Source organism: Callospermophilus lateralis, chromosome 17 (assembly GCF_048772815.1).
Source record: "Callospermophilus lateralis isolate mCalLat2 chromosome 17, mCalLat2.hap1, whole genome shotgun sequence".
Classification (NCBI taxonomy): domain Eukaryota; kingdom Metazoa; phylum Chordata; class Mammalia; order Rodentia; family Sciuridae; genus Callospermophilus; species Callospermophilus lateralis.
In genome coordinates, this window is record NC_135321.1 from 41,826,312 (window position 1) to 41,844,197 (window position 17,886).

The window sequence follows — 17,886 nt, forward strand, 5'->3', positions numbered from 1 at the left end:
ACGCGGCCGAGGCCAGAGAACAGTCTCCAACTCGCCAGGGGACGGGGAAGGGGAGCCAAAAAGCGGCCCTCGGTCTCCACGCAGAGGCAAGGGCAGCGGGATTGCTGCCCTTTGTGGGCAAAGAGCGCACGGCCCAGAGCGCCCTCCCCACGGCGCTCTCCCCCGCATCTTCGTCGCACTGAGCGGCCCTGGAGAGGAGACCCAGAGGAAGCAAAACCACGAGCCCGAAACCTCGCGTTGAGGAGCTCCTGGGGAGCGCCATCCGCTCCACTTCCACCTCCGCATCCAACACTGGCCAAGGTCCCCGCCGCTGCATCCCTAGCGGCTTCCGCTGCGCGCCGGGCCGAAGCAGAGCCGCCTGCGCTGCCACCGCGGCCGCCTACACACACACACACACACACACACACACACACACACACTCATACACACTAACACGCACCCCCGCCCGCCCTTCTCCCCCGCCCCCTCCCCAGCTCCTTGATCTCTCGGTCTGTTTTATTACTCCTGGTGCGAGTCCCGCGGACTCCGCGGCCCGCTTTTTGTCATCAGCTCGCTCTCCATTGGCGGGGAGAGGAGAGCAGCGGAGAAGGGGGTGGGGAGGGGAGGGGAAGGGAAGGGGGTGGAAACTGCCTGGAGCCGTCTCTCCGCGCCGCTGTTGGTGCTGCCGCTGCCTCCGCCGCCGCCTCCGGCTCCTCGCTCGGCCCCTCTCCGCCTCCATGTGCCGGATAGCGGGAGCGCCGCGGACCCTGCTGCCGCTGCTGGCGGCCCTGCTTCAGGTACACAGCGGTCCCCGCGGGTCGGGCTGCGGGCGGGGTGGGGAGGGCGGCGCCGGGTCCCTTTGTTCCCCGCGCCGCTGCGGGGCCGGGCTGCGCACCCGGGAAGGGAGGTGCCGCACCGCGCTGCCGGGAACTGCGCAGGCACGAGGCTCTGGCCGGGTGCAGGGGCAGAGCTGCCGGGGCCAGCTGTTCTTACGCGCCTCCTCAGGCAGGCAGGGTCGATCGCGGGCCCCCTTTGCTTCTCCTTCGGGGCCCGGTGAGCTCGTGCGGGATGTCCCCAGGCAGCCCAAGGGAGAGGCAGGATAACTCCCAGGTTTTGCAGTCTTCTGTGCTTCTCGCCCCTCGCATTGCACTTTGCTCCCAATCTTTCCCCTTAAGGGACGGGTCGCGAGTTTGCAATAGGAATTCTCACTCTGGTGTCTTAGTTACGGGACTTGCTTCCACCCCACCCCACCCTGGCACCCGTGCGCAGCCTGGTGCCCCAAGGGCTCTGTTGTCCTATTGTCTTTACTCCAACCCAGAGTTGCCTCTTATTCTTTTTCTTCTTTTGCCCTCACAATTCAATGTGTTGGTCCACTTGGAAAGAAAGCCTCGCCGCCTACCCCCACGGAGTGTTTGCGGGCCGGTGCCTCAGCACCCACACTCTGAACCCGCACACGGGTAGCGGGCGGAGCGGGGAGAAGTTCCGTTAGGCGGGTACTATTTATCTAGCTCTGTCCGGTTGCCTCTGCCTCGATAGTGTCCCCGGGGCGCAGAGCTTGGAGCTTTCCTCACTTTTCTTACTCTTGAGAGTGCCGGCGAGCATTTTCATTGACTCTGTATTAGGAGGCTTCATCGCAGCAGGAAACACCTGCTCCAGGCAGGTCTCAGGTTCCCTTGACGCTCCGCGCCGCTGGTCCCCAGCCCGGCCCTCTGCCCAACTTTCTTGAGGTGTCCGGCCCGATCGTGCCCCCCAGCCCCTTCCAACCGCCAGCCGGATCCCGGGAGGACATTCTTGCTTAGTCCTGGCCGCGATCATCATGCATAGCAGGGGCTACGTTGGGGTCTCTTGTTTGCCCGCCTCTGCAGTGGAGCCCAGAGGAGGCTGAAAGAAAGGGGTGTGTCCATCCTCGCCGCGGGGCAGGGAATCTGTCCTGTAGACCACTGCTCGCCATCTGGGGGTGGGGTGGCCTAGCGGGTGGCAGCCCAGACAAGTGCGGGCGCGGCTCGGAAGTGCCACTGCTCGGGGAGTGGGAGTGGAAGGTGGGGACAGATGGTGAGGATCGCCCCCTTCCATGGTCTTCTTGGGTCAGGGGCTGGCGCGTCCCTGCCGCCAGGAGCTGCGGGCGTCGTGTTGGGACTGGGCCGGCGCCCGCGGTCTCTGGAGCTTTCTCCCGCCGCCCCCTAGAGGGGTGTGGGCCGCGGCCGCGCTGAGCCCTGTCCATGGTGCGCCATGGTGCGGCTCGCCAGGCCCTGCCCCATTCCGCTCTCTGCTCTTGGAGTCTTGCTCTCACTTTGCAGCTCGGCTTTCCCTAGCGCCCGCTCCTAGGCCGCAGGGTCCGGATCATTCCTTTCCCCAGTCTTGGGTTTCTCCTTTTGTTCTTTCGTCTCCTGCTGGTCTTTCTCTCCCCGCTTCCCCCACTCAAAGGTCTCCATTCCCCCTACCCCCTACTCTCCCTGACTGTGAGATTTTAGAACTATTAGACTAGACATTTTTGGCCTCTGCAGTTTTGGGGAGTGGATGGAATTTTTTTTTTTTTCCTAACTTGGAGGAGGAGACCTGCCAGTCACTTGATAACAAAAGTACCTCCTGTTATAAAACCGCCCTTTATTCTTCCAGCGCACATTCCTCATTCTTTCACCTACTGTCACTTCATTTATTGTTTCTTCTTTAAAAAATGGGGGTTTTGAAAGAGGTTAAGCTGCAGGAGAAGAAAGAAAGAAGTGCTACTTCAGAATGTTTTAAGTTAAAGGGAAGGCAAGACAAAGTTAAGAATTCTATGTAGATCATATTTCTCTTTTAACAAAGGAGATGTCATAAATCAAGAAACGATTTTTCATACCTCGAGTGGTCTTACTTATTTACAAACCACAGACCTTGAGTGTGAGTCCAGCAGTACATAGTTATTTTCCCAAAAGTTTCATCAAAAGTGTAGGTTCTAATTGAATACTGTGCGGTGAAGTTAGGGTAGGAGGAGGTATTTGTTGGTCGTTAATACCGTGGAAAGTAAAAATGTAAAACAATCTCAATTCCTCTTTTATGTATCTGCCTTGAAGTCAGGAGTGAATTTTGGACATAATTCTTTAAGTATTTTAAAAATATTATATATAAACATTAGAAAACAGTATATTCCCATGTATATCCTTTCTTGGTTTCTTCTGTACTGCTGTTGACTTTTATAAACCTTCACAAGGGAGGACATTGTAACTTGGTCATCAAGTCTCTTGTCAGTCTTCTATCATGAGTGCAGGGTGAGCAGTAACATTGAATAGCTTGAAAGGTCATTAAGAATGGAGGCAAGAGAGTTGATGTAAGGTGAGTTTGGGGGTTAAGTGCACCATGTGGTTTGTACAACTCAGATTAGAAATGACTTTAAGTGAACAGTCTGCTTTATAACCGAGCACTATGCAGATCTATCTGCAAGGTGAACGTGGCTCCTCTGCAGTCATCTGCTATTAAAGTCTACCTTTCTTCAGTCCAGACTAAGCAGCCAAATATTTTAGAAAAGAGAATGGGCAGGTTATTAGTGTAGATAAAAAACAACCTTTTTTTTTTTTTTTCTCAGACAAGTTAAACATACTTGAATGTTCAGAGACCTCTGTGCTTTTAATTCTAACGGAAGTGTCCATGATCCTTGATTCACTTTGAGAGATTCTTTATTAGTTTATTGTTAATCTAGATTTACATAATTCTAGTCAGTTTTACATTTGATATTCAGCTTCAAGATTTCCTATGTTCTTCCTCATTTTAACTTAAGATGTTACCATTGTCCTTTACGTTAAATTTTTTTTTGAATGTTAAACTTAACTGGTTACATGATAAAACTTTATCTGACAAAGTTATGCTTAGCTTTCTTTTTAAGTTATACAAGTGACTTTCAAATACTTACATAGGCTTATCATTAGAGAAAAAAAAATCAGTTTTATTTCTACTACCCACCCAGTAATTAATATATTAGAAACTTGTTTTGTTTTTCTAGTTCACATCTTAATTGCTTAGCCCATTGTTCTAATCTAAACACACTTGATGGGGTGGGAGACAACTAGGACAATACAATGTTCATAGAAATTTTAGATTCTTGGTCTTATATAAACCTTGGTACCTGAAAAAAGAAGATGCATAAATCATACCTATTTTTCACCTGTTATGTGCAGACTATAAAGTGATTGCTATATTAACACAGGGAACACATTAAAAAGAAAGAAGCTTTATTTTAGGATGTGAAAATATGGAATTCAGTAATCATTTGAAGTATAAAACATTTATTCATTCTCAGTGTTTGTTTGTTTTTCCATCTGTCTTTTAACTTAAGAAGAATTAACTTAGTTTGTAGTCATAGTTTATTTTACTTATAGAACGTAGTTGTGTATATCTTGATGCTTTCATATCTTGGTGCATGTCTTTATTCCTAATAGGTGGTCCAGTACAAATTCATTAGATGTGATTTGAAAAATAATAATTAGCATACCCTAAAATATATATGGGCAGATGTTTAGTAGATGAATATATACACACACACTCTCCAAAAACAAGTTCAGAATATATAGAGTATACCTTTTCATTTTTGTACCTGCATGGAAGTCTGCCCTGACCTTCTTCCAGAAACTCAAAATGAGACTTTATAAGAGGAAATTCTTTTTTAAATTTTCAATTTTTGTATATAGATAAGTCTTCCTGGAAGATTATTTTGGTGACAGTATACTGCACCAAACTATTTTTAATTTTCTTTTTCATTAAAAATTTTCAATTCTTAAATCTGTTGTGCCTCATTAAGCTTTAGGGTTATTAATCGGAAAATGTCAAGATTTAAAGCAACAGTTAATCTTGCTGTAAAATGCTGCTGCTTCTTTTTTCTTTTTAAATCCTAAGTGACTCAGATCTCCATCCTGTTTTCAAGGGGATATTTTCAAGTTAGAAGAGTGGATTTTTTTTCAGGGAAAATCAGAGCTGTTATTTGAGAAGTGTAGTGTTTGTGTATACATGCTACCATTTTTGCCCAAGTTAACATTATTCAAATTTGTTCTTTTGGCTCAAATACAAAAAGTAATCAAGTTTAAGCACTTCTTAGACTTGGCAGTGAATTTTATCAATCATTTAAAAGTATGATGAATTGGAAATTTGGATTTTGTTATTTGAATAAGTATTTTATATCTGGCATCAGTCCACCTTTTAGAAATCAAATATACAAATATATTCAGGTTGGGTAAAAAACTACAAATTAAAACATAATTTGTAGCAACAAGTCACTATTTATGTCCCATGTATTTGTGTTTTTCCTAATAAAATTTTATTTTTAATATTTTTGTTATTATCTATTTAAGCAACTACTAATTTTATGTTTAGTGAGATATCAGGAAACTTTTTAATTAAACAACACTGTTTATGCTGGAAAAGAGGCATATGCCAATTAATATTTTATTAAGAGCCATATCTTCTATATATGTAAAGTGATAGAGCAGGCAAAATAAAGCAAATTCAGAAGATTAATGGGACCTTTTGAAAGATGGATTTAAAGATCATGACTTATGTTAAAGTTTGTTTTTCAAAAGAATTTAGTTTACACATAAGTAGTCTTGCTCAGTGTATTATTTTTTGTTATTCTTAAGTACTCATTCTACTTCCTTATGTGTGGTCCACTTCAGAATACACAGGCACCATGAGAATAGAGCTCTTGGTTTGCATGTGTATGTAGGTATGTTTCTCCCCGCCCCTCTTTCTATATATATGTACACATATATTGAGGGATGGTATCTACAAATGTGTCTCCTGCAACATCCAGTATAGTTGGCATGTGTCAATACTTGATTATTTTGTGTGTGTAATGACAAATAGTTTGGGCATCATGAATATAACTAGTGCAAATGAGCTGCTCTTATAGTATCAAGGGCAGGAGCTAGTGTTAAGGGTAGGAATCCTGGATTTCTAATCTGGTGCAGATGTGATCTCTTAAATTCCTGTGATCTAATTTTCCTCAACAGTAAAATCTTGGTCTTGGTAAGATTAGTTGGTCCTTAATGGATTTTCCAGTTATGTGATTTTTGTGTTGTTTGAAAATATCTCAAATATCTCTTCAAAGATTTTGGAATGACTAATTTGCACCCAAAATATGTGAATTTTCAGAAACTTGGAGGAATAGAAAGTGATTTTTTTGAAGGCTTGGTAATAATTAACAATGGTTTATCATACACAATGGATTAAAAATCATCTGTATTTTTATTTTTTTAATTAAAATTTTCTTTATTAACTGGGCTGCTTTTATCAGTAAAAGTTAAACTATTTTGGGTAAGGGAGGTAGATTTACAGAAAGTAGTGTTACTGAGAATAAAAATTACACATTTTATTGCTTTTAGGCTCTATGTTTGGGAGAAGATAGCCTCCTTAGAGCCTAATGAATTGAGTGATATGGCTCAGCAATAAAACTATCACCCTTTGTCCTAGTCCTTCACTAGTTACTTTTCTATAGGTATTCCTAGAGGAAATATTTATTGAGGCATTATTTCTGATCACAAGATTGGATTAGTTGATTTCTGAATGTCCATCAGTTAGAAATGATTTGATAAAATATGGTGTAATGTCCATCCAGATTTGAGAACTCCTACTGAATGGCACATTTAAACTTCCTACTTTGCCTTCAGAAAGTTGCTCATTAAATCATCCCATGTTTGGAGAATAGCTGTGTACCTAGAAAAACAACACAGGAGGCCAGCCAAAATAATCAGTGAGGTTTCAGACTTCTGAATGCCAACGAACTGGATGTAACAGAAGAATAGAAAATTGAAGAAGAATATAAATAAGCTCATGATGACCTAAACTATTATTAGAACACTCTGAAGTTAAATTAGAAGAACCTGTAGTTGGCTGAACTCTAAGTAGGTCCAAAGGAAGATAGGCTACATAATGGATAAGTTTCCATGTTGACTTCTTAGAAGGACCATATTGTACTCTCCATGACTAGAGGGTTTTATTTTTTGGTTAAACCATTGTGATAGTTCTTATTACATTCCCCTGACTGATCATTTGGGAGAATATTAATTTTTCATCTATTCTCATGGTGGATGTGTAGTCCGAAATCGACCTTACTGGTATCTCTGGAAATTGATGTACAAAAGAACGGTTAATATAGGAATTAGATATTCTGGTCTAGTGACTGCCTTGATTTTCAAGTTAACAATTCAACTTGAAATTTTCCAAGTAGAGAATTTGTTGTGTAATATTTTTAAAACAGCTTGAGTTACTTAAAAGGAGGTGCTATTATAAATATAATATGACATGCATAAAAAGTAACTTGGAGAGAGGCTTGGTCCATGATCTGTGCTAAGGTTTTCATTCACAGAATATGCATGCACATGCTAGAAAGAAGGAAGGGAGGAAGGCAGATTGGCTGCTTAGTGCTGTACTTACATACTACTACATATTGTAATTATAATTTTAACATTAGAGTTTGTGCTAATTTTTAAAAAATATATGTGGCCTTCATAATTTAAGACATTTATACCCTGATTCTCTGCCCATTCCAATAAATTATTTAACATTTTGGTGAATAAAGGAATTAGTTAAAAAAAATTAAGAGGCATAACTTGGAATCTTTATTATTCCAAAAATTTGGGAACTGGAAATGCAAAATAACGATTTTTTCCTCATTATTAAAATAAATTTGAGTTTATTAAATTTTATTTTTCCTTTTTTGATGCCGGGGTCTTGCTAAGTTGTTTAGGACTTCATTAAGCTACTGAGGCTGGCTTTGTACTTGTGATCCTCCTGCCTCAGCCTCTTGAGCGACTAGGATTACAGGCCTGTGCTCAGCCTGACTATTCAACCTTCTTTTACATCAAATATTGGACTTTGATTTTATTATTTGTACTAAGGGTTGTAAGGATTGCCATTTTAATTTTTCCCACATCTGCAATTTTACTGCATTTCACAATATATTTTGTATTTAGTAGTTGACAGTAGGTCATTTGGGTAATTCAGAAGAACACATATATCAGAAAACTGTTAAAAGTTTAGATATTTGCTGCCACTTCAGAACGTTTTAAAAAACTACTGTTAGTATTAAAGCTTAAAAAATAAATATATTTAATTTCATGTTATTTCAGTTCATCATTTCTATAACCCTCTGAGATAGATGGTTCTATTTCTGTCTTAGAGATGGCGAAACTGGAAATTAGACAATTTGGAAATCCAAACTGTCATAGTAAAGTTGAACTCAACTCCAGAGCACAGAATTCTTCCCCTTCGTCATGCTACAGCCCTTTTGATCTACTACTTAGGGAATGGATATTACATGAACAGTTTCAATTCCTTTCTTCTGAGTTATTTTATTTTCTATAGGTAACTCTTGAGTTACACTCTCTATTTAATCTTGACCGTAAATATTTTGCTTTCTTTTGGTGTTTGAAGCCAAAACGTAATGCTTAAGGAAGATGTTTGTTCACCTTTTAAAACTTCTCTTGGAGAAAGAAGAAAAAACTGAACAAAACGACTCATAACCCATTTTTGAAAGTTTTCAAGTTGTGTTGATCAATAAATAACATGCTGAGAAATGCTCAGAAATTTATGTATTATATTTGCGCAATACTGGGGATTGAACCCAGGGATACTCTTATCAATGAAGTACACCTCCAGCCCATTTATTTATTTATTTATAGACAAAGTCTCCCCAAGTTTCTGAGGCTGTCCTTGAACTTGAGATCCTCCTGCCTCAGCCTCCTGAGTAACTGGAATTACAGACACGTGCCAATGCACCCAGCTTCAAAAATAATATAAATATATATATTTTTGGGTGAATCCTCAAACTTAAGCTCCTCTCTAAGAGCTTATAAACTCTTAGTCTATAGACTACACATGGTTTTTTGAAAATCGTTGCACTGTGAAAATAAATTCAAGAGACTCCACCAATTTTTGAAATGCGTTTATGTTGAATGGCACATTTTCCATGTTTGAATATTTTGAATTAACTTGTTTTCCCCCACAAATGAAGTTATTTGGTGTCTTTTAAAATATATATGTCTGCATCTCAACAGGATTTACTACAAATAATGAAAGTTTTCTGTAAATATTCTGTGGAGTAACTAACAGATACTCATTTGTTTACTGTTGAGAAAACTTAGAACTGTTTTATTTGTAACTTGACCTATTGTGAGTGAATGGATATACTTGACTTGTCTGTAATTCTGTAATCTTGCACAAAATGTTTATTAGTTGGTTGGGAAGCTATTAAGTGAAACTTAAATAAATTACTAAGAAACAATTCATTTTATTAAGTTAAATAAGGATATAATCCATGCCTGCTTAACATAACTCTTTAAATAGAGATTGTGACCATTTAATTTTTTTTTTTTTTGGTCCTTTGTTGTCTTAATTGGTTAACACAAAGGTTCCAAGTCTGAAGTTCATTCTTTATGACTTCATGGTCCAGTAAATAAAGTTTGTTGTGTAAAGCCAGAATATTGGCTTTTGTAGCTTTCTGACATTCATCCCTGGTAGAAGCTATTTGGTATCAACTTCTCAAAGATTAGGTTCTAAAATCTTACAGCCTCATATTTAATGGAATTCAAAATTCAGATCATACACACACATACATGCATACATGCACACACACACATTTATTTTATGGAAACATCAAGTGCATTTCAGGAAATTGCACATATAAATGAGTATTCTACTAAATGTTCCTAAACTGAACATAATGTTTTATAAGCATTGAATGAGAACAACTTTACCAGCCACCTAGAAGCACCCCCTTCCAACTTTAACCATCCCCCAATAGTAACTATTTACTTGATTTCTAACAGCATAGATTATTGTTGCTTTATCTTGTAATTAAGAAATCATGCACCATATTGTTTAGTATTTGATATCTTCCAGGTAATGCATGAAATCATATATTTCTGTCATGTTTACTTGTACAGTCTCAAAATTAAGAAAGATTCATGGGCACTCTAGAAATAGGAAGTTGAAAATTGATAGTAAAAAAGATTAATTGTTACATTGCAGCTAAAGGTCACTTGCACATTTGTGGTGTCAAGCCACTAACACCTTTTGTGTGTTTTCCTATTTGGATGTCTTTTTCTGTAGTCTGGTAATTGGCCAATATTGCTGAAGCCAGGAGCCAAAGACATTTGGAATTCTGTAAGTTGCAGCCTTTCTTGCCCTTCCTTTTATCAGAAAGAGACTAGAAGCAAATAACTAAATATCTTTCTGACTGGAAGTTTCCATGCAGAAGACTTGGGTGTTAACAGATTCTAATCTATTTATGATGCTTCTTAATACCTTCTCTGAGCTTACTGGTGACCCAATTTTCAGCAAAGGCCTACCCAGTGTTTTATTCAGGCTTTTAATTTCATAAAGCTTCTACGAAGGGGCTTATAATGCCCACACTGTTAGTTTTCTGGCTTTTCAGCATACATTTGAGTACAGTTGACCCTCTTTTGCATTTGTGTAGCTTTTTTTATTTCTAAGATCTGAGTTAGCAGAGCGAAATGGTGCACACCTATAATCCAGAGACATGGGAGGCTGAGGCAGGAGGATCACAAATTCCAGGCCATCCTCAGCAACATAGTGCCACCCTGTTTCAAAATAAAAAAAATTAAAAAGGCTGGTGATGTACGTTAGTGGTTAAGCACTCCAAGGTTTAATCCCCAGAAGATCTGTGGGGCATGAGGGGGGTAGCAAAAAAATATTTGAAAAGCTGGGAGGGTTGCAAAGTGCTCATCCTTGTCCAGAGATCTATCTCTCTCTCTCTCTCTTTTTTTTTCTTTTTGTTTTGATATTGTGGATTGAACCCAGGGGCATTAACCATGGAGCCACACCCCCTGCCCTTTATAGAGACAGGATCTTGCCAAGTTGCTCAGGACCTCCATAAATTTCTGAGGCTGGCTTTGAACTTGCAATCCTCCTGCTTCAGCCTCCTGAGCTGCTGGGATTACAGATGTGTACCACCACGACTGGCAGAGATCCTTCTTTCTTGAGGCCTTTCTCTTTATTTCTAATGGGTCTATGTTAGGTCTAGAGGGTAGATGGAGGAGTCTGTGCCCAATGATGAAGAAATTAAATTCCATAGTTAATTGCCCACCAGAGGTTTGTTTGCTTCAAGACAGCTCTAATTTATTTATATTCTTACATGCGTGAACTTTATTTTACTATATTTAAGAAGATTGTACTCTTTTGTGGACTTAGCTTATTGATATATAGTTTTTATTTAAGCTTGCTTTAGCCTGTACATATTATTTATGTTCTTTTAACCATAGAAATAATTGTTTATATACAGCGTGTATGTTTTCAGTATAAAATTTTATTTACAGTTCTATCTTCTCTGACAGGTAAATAAAAACCTTTGGGGACAAATGTCATAACCATTGATTTAATTTATAAATTGATTTCAGTACCTTGTAAATGAAACTGAGTTAAATGCATGGTTTGGTTTATGGTCTTTCCCTTTATTTGAGACCTTCTTAATGGGGCTTTGTTTTAAAGGGAAATTGTGGTATATTTAAATGTAGATAATAATGGATTACTCTGCAGATTATTTACAATATTTTAGGATGAAATTAAAATAATTTTTGAAAATTGGTTATGGTTTTTATTACTGTATTTGCATGTGTAATGGATATTGTCAAGATTTCAATTTGATATGTTATTTAATGTTGATTCTTCATCATTAAAATATATATGTAATGTTTTTCTGGAATACTACTCTAGTGGGAGAGCCAAGATATAAACTGACAGCTTTCTGAAACTTCATGCTATATCAAATTTTGCTTTATTTGTATTTTCACATTTAGATATTTTACTTCCCTGCAATTTATTTTTGCATGTGGTGTGAAGTAGGGGGTCTTGCTTTATTTTTTTTCCCTAAGATTTTATATATCTATAACATACATACACACAACAACACATTTTTCTCATTTATCAAATAAAATTTCTATTTTTTTTAACTGAAAAGCTTTCTTTATGAAGCATAAGATTTCTATGTCTTTTGGGATCACTGTCTTTGTTCTCTATTCAGTTAACCTGATGTGAGAGTCTAGAGAGGCAGTGTGGTTTAGTGGTAAAGAAAGAGCACTCTGGAGCTAGAGGTCCTGCATTGGTTCCCTGGCTCTGACATCTGTTTGTCTTGTGAATGTTGTCAACATATAAGACATTTCTGTCACTTAGTATGCCCATTTATGAAGTGGGGATAATCAGTATTACCATGGGGTTACAATGCAAGTAAATGGGTCTATGTGTGATAGAAAAGTACTTTAATGCAGTGAGTGACATGTTAGATCTTTGAAAATTTGGGGACCTGGTCAGTATCATTTGATTTACACAAACATAGTCAAGGGAAATGTAATTATTTGGGTAAATTTAAGGACTTAATGTGTGAAGGCTTTGTTCTATACTCAATATTATAGCTGGCTGACTTAAGCTCTACACGGATGATCTACCACCAGTGTTCCTTGGACCACCCTTGGAAACCATAATTGAAAGGAACATATTTTAACAACCCTCCTTAAATTCTAACAGATGTTACCTAGGTTGATACAATGCCACCACCTATATAATTAGGGAAAAGGATTAATGTATATAGAGTGTTATTCTGCTAGTGATTTGATTTGGAAGTAGTAGGCAATTGGGCAGGAACTGTTCTGGTGTCTTCTTCTAGATCTCTTCCTTTTTTGATTTAATTCTTGAATATCCTGGCATGGACTCATGCATGCATGTACACATGTATATGTATGTTTGTATTGAGACTAGACTGGAACTGGAGTTATGCAATCTCTGAATACATTGAACATAACATTGAGGACCCCATAGAGGATAGGGTTGAGTAGATGGTATCAGCACAGCATTTGCAAAAAGTGAAGGTGGAGTCATTCTTCTCATAGATGCTGATTTATTAAATAAAGGGAATGTTGCTTTTAGCTTCCTATAATTCCACCCTAATAATAGCTATTATTTTTTCCATATTGCTATGTTCTAGGTACTATTCTAAGCATGCAAACATGTATTAATTTATTTAATTTTCTAAAGCATTATACCCATTTTTATATATGAGGACACCGAACATGGATGGGTTAGCTCATGTGTCCATGTTTCTTTTGTTCAGTGACAGTGCTGGAATTCACATGCAAGTAGACAGATGTCAGAGCTTGTCTTCCCAGGTTTAATATGTATTTGAATTCAAGTGAAAAAAAAAATAAAGTAACTTGATTCCTATTTCTATTCATTTTTGTATGTTCTATGATAACCCTTTTTGAAAACTTTGATTTGAAATGTTGTACAGTAAAATTATATAAGGCACACATATACACTTGAGAATAAATTATATAAATATATTCATATTAACTACCAGCCAGGTTAAGAAATAGAATATTGCCCCTACCTTGGAAGTCCCCAGAATACTGCTCTCATTTTCCTTCTTCCTCCCAGAGATAACTATGATCCTGATTTTTCTAATATTTATTAATTGCTTTTTTATAGCTTAGTCATCTATGTATATAATTCTTTAAATATGTATATATAGAGAAACGTTTTATATATGTATATATCTCATGCATAGATGTATAATGTGTCAAGCTTATATGTGTGTGTGTGTATATATATATATGTACATATAAAGTCATGTATTTTTCTGTGATTTGCTCTTCTATTCAGCATTATGCCGGTAAGATTCATTCAGTTGAGTCCTGAAGCTATAATTTGTTCATTTCCTTAATGCAGAGCGAGCGCTGCTTGCTATAGATACGGTACAGCTTGCTTATTTGGTTTATTGTCGCTGGACCTGGGTATGTAATTTCAGATTTTTGCTGCTATCAACATTCCTATACATGTCACCTGGGATACCAAGAATGCCCTGAATACTCTGGGGCTGTGTTTTTCAAACTTTAACTTATGTTAGAATCATCAGGAAACTTGCTAAAACAAATCCTTCCCCTTGAGCTTCTGATTCAGTAAGTCCACAGTATTCTGAGCATTCCTGTGTCTAGCCCCAGTGTGAGAGCACTGTTATATTCTGCACCTGTACCTATGAGTAGAATTGCTGGATTGCAAGCCATGCACATATTCATCTTTTTTTGTGTGTATTTTTAGTTGTAGATGTATTTATTTATTTTTATTGGTGCTGAGGATCAAACCCAGTGCCTTAAACATGCTAGGTAAATGCTCTACCACTGAGCCACAGTCTCAGCCCCATGTTTATCTCTACTAGCCAGTGAAAGAGTGTTTTCTGAATTGGTCCACCAGCACTTCATGCATACCTTTTCCCCATAATTTTAGATACTCATTATAATCAAACTAATTTTTTAATGGACTGTATAGTAGTAGCTCTTTTTGTTTGTTTGTTTGTATGTTTAATTTGAATTTTCTTGGTTATTGAGTTTGAAGATGGGTTTATGTTTGTTTTGGCTTTTTTTCCTTCAGTCAAGTGAACACTCGCCTCTTGGATAAAATTCATAGCTTCCCTGTAGCTTGGCCTTACTGGCCATTCCCTTTGCCTAACATCTTCCTTCATGGCTTGTATGAAGGTGTTTCCAAGGATTATGAGTCTTCTTGAAAGCTGATTGAATCTAGTATTTGCTCACTATGTTTACTGTGTGCCAGAATAAGTCCTTCACCTGCATTGTTTCATGTGATCTAACCTCTCCTATTTTCCCTGCAGATAGGTAGGCATTGCTATAGATGGTCATTTTTTTTTATTGGTTGTTCAAAACATTACAAAGCTCATGACATATCATCTTTCATACATTTGACTCAAGTGGGTTATGAACTCCCATTTTTACCCCAAATACAAATTGCAGAATCACATCGGTTGTTACCATTATCTGCTTCGCAAACTTCTGAAAGGAGCCAGGTTAAAACCATTCACACCAAAACACACAGCTAGCAAAGACGTGGCAGAGGGCTTGAACTGAGTTACACCTTTCTGGTAATTACTCAAGAAGTTCCTTGGAAATCTGCAAAACACTAAACCCATTGGAAGCAAAAGGATTTGGGCTTTTTTAGTTTTTGTGGTGCTGGGAATGGAAGCTAGGACCTCATGCATGCTGGATAAGTCCCCCACCACTCCCTCAGCACTGGATTTGAACTTTAGAATGAAGATGAAAGGATCTCAGTTTCTGGGAGAAAACTTTAACCCAATGAATGGGAAGATCTAACAGATTGAGTTCAGTGCAAGATAGATTACCACGGAAGCAAGCGATTGCTGTGAATGGCCATACAGCTCTTTGGTGCTGACTTCAATAGATGCAAGTATCTAATGAATGGTTTGTGGTTCCTTACTGTTCCTCCTGATCTTACAGTAGTTTGTCCCAGAACTGTACTCACTCAGTAATCCAAGAGTACATGTAACTTTCTGTTCTCAGCTCTTGGCTTCCCCAGGCTCTTATAAAGTCCTGGTTGTTTACTCTCAGGCCCTGAGCATCAAGCCAGCCTAAAGGGCTCATGGCCATGGGCTTGCGGGTGGCACAGCCATGCTATTTGGCATGACTTCCTTTTGATCTTTTAGCCTGAGCCTTAGAGCACTAAGTAAGATTGTGATTTTTTAAAATAATTTTGTTGTCTTTGAAAGGGTATAAAAATAGTACTTCTCATCCATCTAAATTCAAATGAGAACAAAAATATAACTTTTTTTTCTGATAAGGACAAGGCTGGGGAATGTGGGATAGATGTTTCTAGTTACCCATTATCTTCCATTTTTGACAGTGCAGGATTTGGACCATTTCTACCGGGTGTGTTGCCCTTTAAGAACTGCAACTTAACAATACTTGAACTGATTGGCTGTAGGCTGCTCCCTGCAGCAAAGAGCTGAAGAAGAGACTTTATTCTGATATATGTATGTATGCTGATTGTTTTATCCAGACTCACCAATGAGGTAGATAGAGCTCACAAGTATTGTTGCTAGTGTAATTTCTACTACATGGAAGTAGAGAATAAGGGTTCTATGCCATTGAACCCAGATTTTGAAATAGCCATTGAGCCCATGATTTTTAACCTGTGGGCTCATGCCAAAGCAAGATGACTCTTCCAAAGGTAGAGATGTCTGTCAAGATTGTCTTACTCTCAACTTCTTGATGTCTTAAAAGAGCTATAGCTTCACTTGAGTCCCAGATCCTGATGGGGCATCTCACATGATCACAGCAGTCGTCTTGACAGCCTGTAGAGTTAGAAGGTAAACCAGTACCTGCTCTTGGAAGAGTTAGCGCACACAAAACTGGTTTCTGGAGCCTATGCTACATGTTTCAAAGATCTTAGTAGAAAGAGAGGCTATGCCATCTGGAGGAAGGGCTGAGAATGGGCTGAGAAAATGTTCTGTGTTTCAGCCTTTCTTGGATGCTGGAAGGTCTAAGCATCTGAGAAGATGGGTACCATCAGTCATTTCTGAACCTTGAACTATGGTAAAAGTAACCCAAATGTCACCTTTCTGAAGGAGAATGGTGTGCACATGTGGATTCCCCCTTCCTCTCACCCAACCCAAGTGCTAAACTTGACCTCCCACTGGATGTTTCTCCCAGTTGAGTTTCAGTTCACAACCAGCCCATCCTGACCTCCTTTGCCTTCAAGCCGCTTGAGTCTGACAGCAGTGCTGGCACCAGTGTGGGCTCCATCTGTGGGTGACTAGTGATAAGCTCTCTCGGGAGCAGGGTGTTTTCAATTTCTTGCCATACTGGCCCTTTCCATGCCATTCATGGGCTTGTTTGGGCCAAAAGCAGGCCTTCTGCAAGACTAGATTTCTCTTTCATTTATAAAGGCCATCCAGACCACTTGGTGGGTGCTGGACCTTAAGCCTGTAGTCAAGCCCTGACAATTCAAGATGTGAGCTCCTTTTCCTGAATGCAGAGTGACATTTGAAGCTGAGGCAGGCCAATGCTTTGCAGCTCTCATAGACTTGTCAGAAATAATTTACATGAAAAAAATGGAGGAAATTTGATTGGGCAAAGGGGGCAGGAAAGATGGTGGAATGAGATGGACATCATTACCCTGGGTTCATGTATGACTGCACATATGATGCGACGCTACATCCTATACTACCAGAGAAATGAAATGTTGTGTTGCAATTGTGTACAATGAATCAAAATGCATTCTGCTGTCATATATACCTAATTAGAATAAATAAATAAATAAATTTTAAAAATAAAATTCAAAAAAGAAATAATTTACAGTGAGATTCTTGCTAGGGTTCTTGAGCTCGTTATCATTTAAAAAATTGTAAATCCTGTACTGCTCACTAGTCTTTAGGCAGTAGATATTGAAGTTACCTTGTTTTTCTGTACCTCATTGGCCCCTGCTTAATGTGGTTGGGGGCAACTCCAGAAGTCTGACCTCCCTCCCTCAGATCCTTGTCAAGGCCAGGCTGCAGCAGCTCTTGCCCGAATGTGTGTACCATTGGCTAAGGTTACTGTGCATCCTGACTCTTTTTCCGAGACCTTGTGGCCTATCCCAAAGTCCACTATTTTTGTTCTAGGTCCTACTTCTCTAACAGCCACTTTTCTGAAGAATAAACCACCCTAAGTTGTGGTCACACATAAAGATCAAAACACCCTGTGGTTTACGAATTAAAGTCTCTTGATGTTAAAAGCCACCTGCCCAACTCTAAAAACCAGCCACAGTGTACAATCAAGGCTGCAAACCACCAAGTTGAAAAACATGCAGGGCCTGAGTCATGCACCCGTTTTCCTCTGCCAGAAGTTCCAGTCTTTCCTCCACTACTGGACTTCCTCCTTTCTTCTCAATTCTATCCCCAGCTAGTTCACCAAATGCTGGAGTCTTTTTGAAGGGGCCCACTGAATAAGACTTCTCCTCCCTGCCTGAGTTTTGAAGCAAGTGAAAATAAGTCAGAAGAGTCAGGAGACAGGACAGGCAGATACCACCATGGTTTGGATAAGTGCAAGGCTGGAGGGCGTGGGCACTGCCCTGTGGGCACATCTTGCT

At 39.5% G+C, this 17,886-nt stretch overlaps 1 protein-coding gene across 1 annotated transcript in view; it reads left to right on the top strand.

The window, feature by feature from the left end:
• Positions 1–700: 700 nt before the first annotated feature.
• Cdh2 (cadherin 2) overlaps positions 701–17,886 on the top strand; it is a 209,752-nt gene continuing 192,566 nt past the window's right edge. The window contains exon 1 of the mRNA XM_076836787.2: positions 701–776. Within this exon, the coding sequence (XP_076692902.2) occupies positions 717–776 (60 nt within the window). The 5' untranslated portion in view covers positions 701–716. The remainder of the gene's footprint in view (positions 777–17,886) is intronic.